This window comes from Pan troglodytes, chromosome 9 (assembly GCF_028858775.2).
Source record: "Pan troglodytes isolate AG18354 chromosome 9, NHGRI_mPanTro3-v2.0_pri, whole genome shotgun sequence".
NCBI lineage: Eukaryota > Metazoa > Chordata > Mammalia > Primates > Hominidae > Pan > Pan troglodytes.
In genome coordinates this window covers 4,682,100-4,693,571 of record NC_072407.2, presented here as the reverse complement: position 1 = coordinate 4,693,571, position 11,472 = coordinate 4,682,100, and the positions used below count along the sequence as shown (strand labels likewise).

The window sequence follows — 11,472 nt, the reverse complement described above, 5'->3', positions numbered from 1 at the left end:
ATCCCAGGTACTCGGGAGGCTGAGGCATGAGAATTGCTTGAACCTGGGAGGTGGAGGTTGCAGTGAGCTGAGGTCACGCCAGTGTACTCCAACCAGGGCGACAGAGTGAGACTCCATCTCAAAAATAAATAAGTAAAAGTGACCCAGGATCTTAGTTTCTTAACTATGACCCCCAGTGGGGAACAGAGCTCCTTGGGGAAATGGGTGACGCCAGGCCTGGGGCGAGAGATGCCCAAGGTGAGTCCGGAGCATCTCAGCGCGTGAGGAACCAGAGCCCCTGGGCGCTGTCTGGGGTTGAGTTGCTGCTGGAAGGGCTCCCAGGGGCCGCCTTTGGGACACAGGCGCCGGAACACAGGACTTTCATCACAAGCCCTGCCTCGCCCCCCTCGGGAAGAGCAGACGGTGACCGTGAGCGGGGCGCCACCCCCACCTGCCACCACCTGGCTCAGAGCATCAGCGGGGATGGACAGCGTGGGTGGAGTGACAGGACCCGCAGCGTGTGAGGGGGGGAGTGGGGGCCCCTGCAGTGGGGAGATCAGGTGGCAGTTCCTCCTGAGCGATCAAAGCTGCCACCTGCAAAGAGCAGAATGCTAAGGCCCCATGTGTCCTGCAGCACGCAGGGCAGGGCAGCTGGAAGAACCCATCCGTGCAGGGCCACGGAGGCCAAAGCTGTGAGTGGCCGTGATTGGAAAGAGGACTGCTGGGCGCGGTGGCCACACAGGATGTCTTCCTGCTGAGCCCCGGAGGCTGCTCTTGTGTGTGCCCCACATTACAGCCCTTGACTTAGAGGGGTTGAAATTTTCCCCAAAAGTAGTCAAGGAAAAATACTAAAAGTAAAGCTTTTTGACGCCTGGGGCCCCGAGGCAGACCAGGGGGTGTGGGTGCAAATGGCTCCCGGAGTCCCCCCAGGCTGTGTCCAATCAGCCATCAACACCCCTTACTACCCCCTCCAGCTAGGAACAGGGCTCAGGGAACCCCTTTTCTCTCCATTTGTGTTTGAAAATTTTCATGGTAAAGTTTTAGAAATAGTGGCCTGGCTGGGCGCGGTGGCTCACGCCTGTAATCCCAGCGCTTCGGGAGGCCAAGGCGGGTGGATCACCTGAGGTTGGGAGTTCAAGACCAGCCTGGCCAACATGGTGAAACCCCATCTGTACTAAAAATACTAAAATTAGCCGGGCATGGTGGCATGCGCCTGTAATCCCAGCTACTTGGGAGGCTGAGGCAGAATTACTTGAACCTAGGAGGCAGAGATGGCAGTGAGCCAAGATCGCGCCACTGCACTCCAGCCTGGCTGACAGAGTGAGACTCCATCTCAAAAAAATAGTGGCTCACGCCTGTAATCCCAGCTCTCAGGGAGGCAGAGGCGGGAGGATCACTTGAACCCAGGAGTTCGAGATCTGCTTGGGCAATATAGCGAGACCCCGTTCTCCACAAAAAGGAAGGAAAGAAAAAGAAAAAAAAAACAAACATAAAAATAGTGGCCCGAGAAGGCGGCTGCCCCTCCCCAGGAATCCTGTGTCCACTGCCCAGTGTCTGCCAGCCTGGGACAAACACAGCACCCCAGGAATCCTGTGTCCACTGCCCAGTGTCTGCCAGCCTGGGACAAACACAGCACCCCAGGAATCCTGTGTCCACTGCCCAGTGTCCGCCAGCCTGGGACAAACACAGCACCCCAGGAATCCTGTGTCCACTGCCCAGTGTCTGCCAGCCTGGGACAAACACAGCACCCCAGGAATCCTGTGTCCACTGCCCAGTGTCCGCCAGCCTGGGACAAACACAGCACCCCAGGAATCCTGTGTCCACTGCCCAGTGTCTGCCAGCCTGGGACAAACACAGCACCCCAGGAATCCTGTGTCCACTGCCCAGTGTCCGCCAGCCTGGGACAAACACAGCACCCCAGGAATCCTGTGTCCACTGCCCAGTGTCCGCCAGCCTGGGACAAACACAGCACCCCAGGAATCCTGTGTCCACTGCCCAGTGTCTGCCAGCCTGGGACAAACACAGCACCCCAGGAATCCTGTGTCCACTGCCCAGTGTCCGCCAGCCTGGGACAAACACAGCACCCCAGGAATCCTGTGTCCACTGCCCAGTGTCCGCCAGCCTGGGACAAACACAGCACCCCAGGAATCCTGTGTCCACTGCCCAGTGTCTGCCAGCCTGGGACAAACACAGCACCCCAGGAATCCTGTGTCCACTGCCCAGTGTCCGCCAGCCTGGGACAAACACAGCACCCCAGGAATCCTGTGTCCACTGCCCAGTGTCTGCCAGCCTGGGACAAACACAGCACCCCAGGAATCCTGTGTCCACTGCCCAGTGTCTGCCAGCCTGGGACAAACACAGCACCCCAGGAATCCTGTGTCCACTGCCCAGTGTCTGCCAGCCTGGGACAAACACAGCACCCCAGGAATCCTGTGTCCACTGCCCAGTGTCTGCCAGCCTGGGACAAACACAGCACCCCAGGAATCCTGTGTCCACTGCCCAGTGGCCGCCAGCCCTCGGACAAGCGCAGCAGAGGGTGGGTGCCACCTGGACCCTCCTGGAGAATGGGAGAGGGGCTGCATCTGGCACCTGCTCTCTCTGGGGGGTGGGGCGGGGCAGGCGCCAAGTCTTTGCTCTGGTGCAGAGGCTGAGTGCCTCCTGTCCTCTGTGTGGTTTTCCCCAAGTGGGCACTGGGCATGAGGGCAGGCTGGAGGGCTGCACTGGACCCCAAAGCAGGACACGGGGAGCTGGGGGGAGGGCTGGAAGCCTCAGACGTTCGTTGTCACTTTATTGGTTCTCTTTGCTCGTGAAGATGACCCTCACCTCGGAGCCACGGAGGCAGCATGACCCCAGCACCCGGGTTCCAGGCCCCCTTGAGGGGCAGCTCTCCAGCATCCCCTTGAGGGATGATCTCTGACCCCATCATCCACGTGTCCTCCGGGGTGGTCTGTTTGAAAGGAAGGCTCGGAGGAGGTGGCTCAGCATCGCCGCCTGGATCCGCTGCCTCTCAGCCATGGAGTGTTTGTGGACGAGCGCCCACACGAGCTGCGGGGGAAGTGGATGCGGAGCCAGTGTAGACGCCTCCAGGGCTCAGCGCACCCAGGGCCCACGGAGTGCAGAAAGGGTACCGAGATGTCCCTGCCTGGACCACACCATGGCTGGGTGACAGGGAGCTTGGTGGGCCAGAGGCCACGGGGCTGACCAGGCAGAAAGGAGAGGGAGGACCCTGGTTCCTGAGGGACACACTGCCCCAGAGCATGCCCTTGCCACGCCAGCCAGCTCCCGGCTCTGGAGAAGCCTTGGAGCCCAGAGCACATGTGCACACCACAGGCGGCCACGCATGTGTACACACGCACGTACACACGTGTACACACGTGCATACACACGTACACACATGTACACATGGAGATGAGGCTGTGCTGGGGCCTCCTCCACCCCTCGCCTTCAGCCTCGCCAGGTGCACAGGAGAAAAGCAAAAAACCTTGAGGGCGAGGCCAGGCACGTGGCTCCTGGTGGGACTCACACGGGAGGAGGCCACAGAGGCCTGGGCTCTGGGAGGCTCACGAGGCAGCCACGGCCCAGGTCAGTTTGGAGTTGGTGCCCCCTCGCCCTCGGCCACCCCAGGCCCCAGCAGGTCTTCGTCCAGCCCCGGTGGGTGCTGGTCCCCGTTGCCGACGGTGCTGCCCTGGTCATCCTTGTTCTGCCACTTCTGCCACCGGGTCTCCTTGTACCTCAATGTGATGTCCCTGGGGAGCGGGATGCAGCGTCACCACCTGCCCCCACACCAGCCCCACTGCAGGCCCCATGGACAGCTGGCACCTAGTCCCTGTGGAGGTCTGGGATGGACTGGGTGGGGGCCGGGTACCCTGGCCCTGGGACGGCAGCCGTGGCAGACTGGAGCCCTGAGGAGCCTGGATCTGTCAGTGCAGAGCGAAGGCCCCGAGGGCTGGGTCAGGAAAGGCGCCTCCCGCAGAGGCGGCCAGAGAGTTGAAGCAGGGACAGTGAGACACCAACTCGCACAGTGCCTGTGCCAAGAGACCCGGACAGCGGCCCTCCTTCAGAACATACGTGCCCTGCCCCGACTCACCGCAGGAAGAAGCGCCAGACGGTCCAGGTGAGCACCAGGACGGAGCCGAGGGTCCAGCACTGGGAGATGTAGAAGGGCAGGGACAGGGTGAGCGTGTGGGGGTCGTACTTCACCACGATGAGCAGCTCCGTGGCCGTGATGGCCGCCACCAGCCAGGCCTGCGGGCCCAGCTTCTTGTGGGGCTTCCTGCAGGGGCAGCAGGGGCTTCAGCGTCCCGGGCCCCGCAGGGTCCTCCAGGCGGCCTCACCCAGGCCCCGGCCTCCCAGGCTCTGCTCCCCAGCCCTCCGGCCCCTGCCCCCCGGGGGTGTCTCCACCCGGCCTGCCGCAGCCCTCACGGGTCATCCATGAAGTCGTAGATCTCGCGCATGGCCACGCCACCCACGTTCACGAAGAAGACGAGCCGCAGGAGGACCAGGTAGTGCTCCGGGGGCATCCACAGCACAAACTTCAGGTAGAACGTGTTCAGTTCTGCCAACAGGAACTAGGGGAGGAGAGGGTGAGCACCAGCTCTGGCCCCCAGCCCGCCGCGCCGTCGCGAGGCAGCCCGGCCTTACCACCAGGATGATGCCGCACACGGCCAGCCAGCGACGCAGGCTGGAGGCCGGCTTCCACTCGAAGCGAACCCAGCTGTACGGCGTGAACTGGAAGGCGATCCTCTTCATCTTGCCCCTGGGAACCACAGAGCCGGCAGCCTGAGGAAGGCAGCCGCCCGAACCCTGCCCTGTGCCATCGGACCAGCTCTGCTCTTGGTCACCCCGCCCCGCCCTGTGCCATCGGACGAGCTCTGCTCTCGGTCACCCGGCCCCGCCCTGTGCCATCGGACGAGCTCTGCTCTCGGTCACCCCGCCCCGCCCTGTGCCATCGGACGAGCTCTGCTCTCGGTCACCCCGCCCCGCCCTGTGCCATCGGACGAGCTCTGCTCTCGGTCACCCCGCCCCGCCCTGTGCCATCGGACGAGCTCTGCTCTCGGTCACCCCGCCCCGCCCTGTGCCATCGGACGAGCTCTGCTCTCGGTCACCCCGCCCCGCCCTGTGCCATCGGACGAGCTCTGCTCTCGGTCACCCCGCCCCGCCCTGTGCCATCGGACGAGCTCTGCTCTCGGTCACCCCGCCCCGCCCTGTGCCATCGGACGAGCTCTGCTCTCGGTCACCCCGCCCTGCCCTGTGCCATCGGGCCACAGACTCTGCTCTTGGTCACCCCGCCCCGCCCTGTGCCATCGGACGAGCTCTGCTCTCGGTCACCCGGCCCCGCCCTGTGCCATCGGACGAGCTCTGCTCTCGGTCACCCCGCCCCGCCCTGTGCCATCGGGCCACAGACTCTGCTCTTGGTCACCCCGCCCCGCCCTGTGCCATCGGACGAGCTCTGCTCTCGGTCACCCGGCCCCGCCCTGTGCCATCGGGCCACAGACTCTGTTCCTGGTTACCCAGCTGCTGCCCGGCCGCTCTCCGAGGTCTGGCCACCCAGCTACAAGCCCTGCTTCTCCACGGCCCTCTGCTGTTCAGTCTCTTCCAGCTTGAGCAGTGGCTGCAGCGCCTCAGAGGGCGCTCCACGGTGCCATGAGCTGGCCACGTCTGCAGAGCCAGGCAGAGCAGGGGCACCCACAGGCAGGAGGGGAGACCCCCGTCCCCCAGGCCTTTCCTTAGACTTTTGTTTCTTTTTTAAATTCCAAAGTCATAATGACAAAGTACCTGCAACTATTTCATAACCAAAGCAACCAAGGGAGGGAGAAGCACGGAATGATCCCAGAGCCCCTGTGCCAGGCCGGCCAGGGATTGAGGAGGGAGGTAAGTGAGTCAGACGCCATGGCCACTGTGAGGGGCGGCCGGGCTTGAGTGACACCAGGTCAGAGGGGAGGTTCCAGGAGGCAAAGCCCCACGGTCACCCCTCCTGAGCCGCACACTGGACGGGCCTGGTGCTCGGGGTCTGCTGAAGCACGGACGCTGAGGCTGCCTCCAGGTAACCCCCACCCGGCCCTGCCCTCGCAGCCCCCACGACGTACTTGTAGGTCGGAATGTTCCAGAGGCCCTGCCACTTGTACGTCTTCAGGGACAGCCACTCAAGGGTCTTCATGCCGCAGTAGATGCCCAGCCCGTTGCAGACGAGCACGTCCATGATCCACTGCAGGGAGGGGCCAGCACTCGTTGCAGGGGTGAGGGGTAACGAGCCGCCCGAGGAGGACCCCGGAAGAGCACAGGGGAACCGAGAATGCCCCTCAGCCTGCACCCACTGCCCCCCGGGGAAAATGAGGGGGTCCAGGGGCCGCGCTGGGCACAGGGGTTCCGAGAATGCCCCTCAGCCTGCACGGACTGCCCCGGGGGCTGTGCTGGCACCTACGTGATCCCACCAGCACTCGCTGAAGTTGGGCAGCTGGTGCTCCAGGCTGTACTCCAGGAACTCGAACATCACGCTGATGATCATGCACATCCACCAGTCTCGGATCATCAGGGTCTGCGGGCGCCAGGGTCAGCCAGAGTATGGGACGCAGGCCACACCTGGCCCTGCCCACGGGTGCATGCAGCCCCCCCCCCCCGGCTGGCAGCATTCTTGGAGTCGACAGCACTGGCAGGGCCCCCAGTGAGGTCTCAGGGTGAGCGTGGGGTGGGTGGCTGCCCCTCCAGCAGCCTCGATGTACGACTGTCAGCAAACAAGGCAGCATCCCCGTGCCCGGGGCCTGACACCAAACTCTGCCAGGGTGGGCTGCAGGGTCAAGCAGGCACTGCTCTTAGCCCCATAGGTAGCACAGGGTCCCTCAGAAGTGGGATGGGGCAGTGCCCAAGCCGAGGCAGGGGCAGGACTTCCTGCTCTGCTGCCTCTTTCCACCGCCCCGACCCTGAGGACGGAGCGGGGACCCGGCCAGGATCAGGGCTTCTGGGAGGTCCAGGAGCCCCACGGCTTCTCGAACCTCTGGGTGGCTGCAGTGCGACACCCTCCCACCACACTCAGAGCAAGAGCTCAACTCCATGGACAGAAACGGTCCAGAGCCCACGGCAGGCCTCAGAACCGGGGCGGGGAGGCCGGGAAGAGGAGGTGCCGTACCTTCAGGTACCAGCCAAGAAAGTGTGCGGGAACAAAGCCATCCAACTTGTCCTGTGGGCGACAGGGTATGACCCTTGACCCTGGGGCACAGCCACCCCCACTCCCCACACTGGCAGATCAGCCCACACCTGAGCAGCACCTGCCAGACCCCGGGAAGAAGGCCAGGGACTCACAGGTGCTGCTGTGGCCTGTGGAGACCACGTCCACGACAGCCTAGAGAGCAGGGCCCCCCTGCCCACCATGAGCACCATCCAGACGGATAGGGCCTCAGCACATCTCTGCACCAGGAGACCCCACGTGTGGGCCGAGGGGTGCGAGGCAGGAGCGTGGCTGGTGCCTGGTCTGGCACAGGGCCACACCTGGGGAGGGACTCGCCTCAGGGCTCCCGGCGTCTTACCCAGATGTTGTGAAAGGGGTCAGTCTCATTGTCTGGGTCGTAGATGAGGCAGTTTCCCCCGTAGTCTCTCTCTGGCAGTGGGACTCCCAGCTTGGGGTCAACATACTTTAGAAACTGCCGGCCGTCCTGGACAGTCTGCAAGGCCAGTGCCCCCGTCAGCGGGGCTACAGTTAGTGGTGGCAACTTGAAATGGGAGATCATGGTTGTTTATTTATTTATTTTTTTGAGAGGGAGTCTCGCTCTGTCACCCAGGCTGGAGTGCAGTGGCGTGAACTCGGCTCACTGCAAGCTCCGCCTCCCGGGTTCACGCCATTCTCCTGCCTCAGCCTCCCGAGTAGCTGGGACTGCAGGCGCCCGCCACCACGCCCGGCTAGTATTTTTTTTTTTGTATTTTTAGTAGAGATGGGGTTTCACCGTGTTAGCCAGGATGGTCTTGATCTCCTGACCTCGTGATCCGCCCACTTCAGCCTCCCAAAGAGCTGGGATTACAGCCGTGAGCCACCACGCCCGGCCAGGAGATCATGGTTGTAAACTGCATCTCAGTCACCCTGGAGGAGGGCAGCGCCCTGTCTCAGCAGCCCTCCCCACCCCAGGGAAATCCTGGTGGGGCAGCGCATGGGGAAGGAACCCCCAGGCACGACACCCCATCTCCACACCTGCGCTCCCCGGGGCCAGGTGGGCACAGGTGCGCTTCAGGACATGGGGGTCTAGGACCGCTGGACAGACGGGAGCGGGATGGGGCCCTGAGTTACTGCGGCGCGCCGCCCCCACCCCGACCCCTCCCCGCATGCGCGCTCAGGCCAACACCCTCACAGGAGTCGCCCTTGTGGAACCTGCTCTTTCCTCACCCAGACGCTGGCATCAGCCAGATACACCTCTTGACCGTAGGGCAAGGCAGGCTTTTGGGCCTGACGTCAAGGGAGGTTTACATCATTTACAGACACCTGTGCTCACAGCACACACGCACCAGGGCACCAGCTGTGTTTACACTCGCCTGCGCACACAGTGAGTACACACGCCCGTGCACTGTTTACACTCGCCCGTGCACACGGTGAACACACACGCGCCCGTGCACTGTTTACACTCGCCTGCGCACACGGTGAACACACGCGCCCGTGCACTGTTTACACTCGCCTGTGCACACAGTGAACACACACACGCCCGTGCACTGTTTACGCTCGCCTGCGCACACAGTGAGCACACGCGCGCCCGTGCAGTTTACACTCGCCTGTGCACAGTGAGCACACACGCGCCCGTGCACTGTTTACACTCGCCTGCGCAGTGAGCACACACACACCCGTGCACTGTTTACGCTCCTGCGCACACAGTGAGCACACACGCGCCCGTGCACTGTTTACACTCGCCTGCGCACAGTGAGCACACACGCGCCCGTGCGCTGTTTACACTCGCCTGCGCAGTGAGCACACACGCGCCCGTGCGGTTTACGCTCACCTGCGCAGTGAGCACACGCGCCCGTGCACTGTTTACACTCGCCTGCCCACACAGTGAGCACACACGTGCCCTGCACTGTTTACACTCGCCTGCAGACACAGTGAGCACACACGCGCCCGTGCACTGTTTACACTCGCCTGTGCACAGTGAGCACACGCGCGCCCGTGCAGTTTACACTCGCCTGCGCAGTGAGCACACACGCGCCCGTGCACTGTTTAAACTCGCCTGCGCACAGTGAGCACACACGCTCCCGTGCACTTACACTCGCCTGCGCAGTGAGCACACACGCACCCGTGCAGTGTTTACACTCGCCTGCGCACACAGCACACGCGCCCTGCAGTTTAAACTTGCCTGCGCACAGTGAGCACACACGTGCCCGTGCACTGTTTAAACTCGCCTGTGCAGTGAGCACACACGCCCGTGCACTTACACTCGCCTGCGCACACAGTGAGCACACGCACCCGTGCACTGTTTACGCTCGCCTGCGCACACAGTGAGCACACACGCGCCCGTGCACTGTTTAAACTCGCCTGCGCACAGTGGGCACACACGCGCCCGTGCACTGTTTAAACTCGCCTGCGCAGTGAGCACACACGCCCGTGCACTTACACTCACCTGCGCACACAGTGAGCACACGCGCCCGTGCACTGTTTACACTCGCCTGTGCACAGTGAGCACACACGCGCCCGTGCACTTACACTCGCCTGCGCACACAGTGAGCACACGCGCCCGTGCACTGTTTACGCTCGCCTGCGCAGTGAGCACACACGCGCCCGTGCACTGTTTAAGCTCGCCTGCGCAGTGAGCACACACGCGCCCGTGCACTGTTTACACTCGCCTGCGCACACAGTGAGCACACACGCGCCCGTGCAGTTTACACTCGCCTGCGCACACAGTGAGCACACACGCGCCCGTGCACTGTTTACACTCGCCTGCGCACAGTGAGCACACACGCGCCCGTGCACTGTTTACACTCGCCTGCGCACACAGTGAGCACACACGCGCCCGTGCACTGTTTACACTCGCCTGCGCACACAGTGAGCACACACGCGCCCGTGCACTGTTTACAGACGCCTGCGCACACGGTGAGCACACGCGCCCGTGCACTGTTTACACTCGCCTGCGCACACGGTGAGCACACGCGCCCGTGCAGTTTACACTCGCCTGTGCACACAGTGAGCACACACACCCGTGCACTGTTCACAGTTGCCTGCGCACACGGTGAGCACACGCGCCCGTGCAGTTTACACTCGCCTGTGCACACAGTGAGCACACACACCCGTGCACTGTTTACACTCGCCTGCGCACACACGCACCCCTGCACTGGCTGTGTTTACAGACGCCTGCACACACAGTGAGCGCACACATGCCCGTCCTCTGTGAGCTATGGCACCCAGGACCACGCAGCCCACCCAACACCCAGGCCTCAGTTCCTAATATTCAGTAAGGACCCAGGGCTCTTGGAGAAGGGGCTGATTCCAGGACCGGGGTGGGGAGTGGACAGGAGGAGCCTGGAGCATCCCGCAGTGCCAGGAAGTCAGGATGTCCTCAGAAAAACAAAACGAAAAGCCAAGAACTCCGTGAGGGTGTGTGAAAGCAATACAGGAACCACGTGGAAACTCCTTTTGGCAAAAGAATTTGGGCACCGCGATAAATAGAGCAGCGCTGAAATAAACATGCAAGTATCTGTAAGTCCACACTGATATAAATAAATACATGATGGAATAACTAATGGTAGAGAAGCAGGATCTCTCCCATGCACAACAATTCCTGGCAACGTGCAGACGCCACACACCAAGGAGGGCAACGAAACTCCCCTCCCTCTGTGCAGGCTGCACCAGTGACCTCCTTGTGGAGAATGCACTATGGATTGACAGTGGAAAGCCTGACAGACACATCTCGCCAGGCAGTCAAGGTCCACAGCACCAGGGATGCGTCATGGTGATGGTGCCAGTGCATGCCTTCACCCCAGACAAATAATGAGAAAACGTCAGACACATCCTCACAAACCCTGGTGCCAAAGCCAGAACAAGACATTCCAGGAAAATTAAAGGACAGTACCTCTTACAAATATGGATGCAAAAATCTTAGATAAAATGCTAGGAAAGCAAGTCCAGCAGTATGTAAAAAGGCACACCCTGGGACCCAGCAGGATTTATCCCAGGAATGTAAGCTTGGTTCAGGATAAGAAAATCAATCAATGTAATTCATCATATTAACAAAGGGGGAAAAACACCCATATGATCATCTCACTTGATGCGAAAAATCATTTAACAAAAATCTAACAACTTTTCATGATAAAAACACTCAACCAACTAGGAATATACTAGAACCTTCTCCACTCAGTAAGGGAGATCTACGAAAAACTCACAGAACCTTCTCCACTCGGTAGGGAGATCTACGAAAAACTCACAGAACCTTCTCCACTCGGTAGGGAGATCTACGAAAAACTCACAGAACCTTCTCCACTCGGTAGGGAGATCTACGAAAAACTCACAGAACCTTCTCCACTCGGTAGGGA

The 11,472-nt window shown here is 61.5% G+C and overlaps 1 protein-coding gene across 13 annotated transcripts in view; it reads right to left on the bottom strand.

The window, feature by feature from the left end:
- Positions 1–2,750: 2,750 nt before the first annotated feature.
- Positions 2,751–11,472, bottom strand: part of PTDSS2 (phosphatidylserine synthase 2) — a 47,195-nt gene continuing 38,473 nt past the window's right edge. For 6 of the 13 annotated variants that reach the window (XM_063783621.1, XM_024346853.3, XM_024346850.3 and 3 more), the window contains 8 exons: positions 7,500–7,634; positions 7,103–7,153; positions 6,401–6,514; positions 6,066–6,184; positions 4,621–4,735; positions 4,402–4,547; positions 4,067–4,252; positions 2,751–3,725 (listed from right to left, as the gene is read on the bottom strand). In XM_063783621.1, coding sequence (XP_063639691.1) covers positions 3,563–3,725; positions 4,067–4,252; positions 4,402–4,547; positions 4,621–4,735; positions 6,066–6,184; positions 6,401–6,508 — 837 coding nt within the window. In that variant the 5' untranslated portion in view covers positions 6,509–6,514; positions 7,103–7,153; positions 7,500–7,634 and the 3' untranslated portion in view covers positions 2,751–3,562. Of the gene's footprint in view, positions 3,726–4,066; positions 4,253–4,401; positions 4,548–4,620; positions 4,736–6,065; positions 6,185–6,400; positions 6,515–7,102; positions 7,154–7,499; positions 7,683–11,472 lie in introns of all 13 variants that reach the window. The other 7 variants (XM_024346852.3, XM_024346849.3, XM_024346851.3 and 4 more) reach the window with 3 other exon arrangements.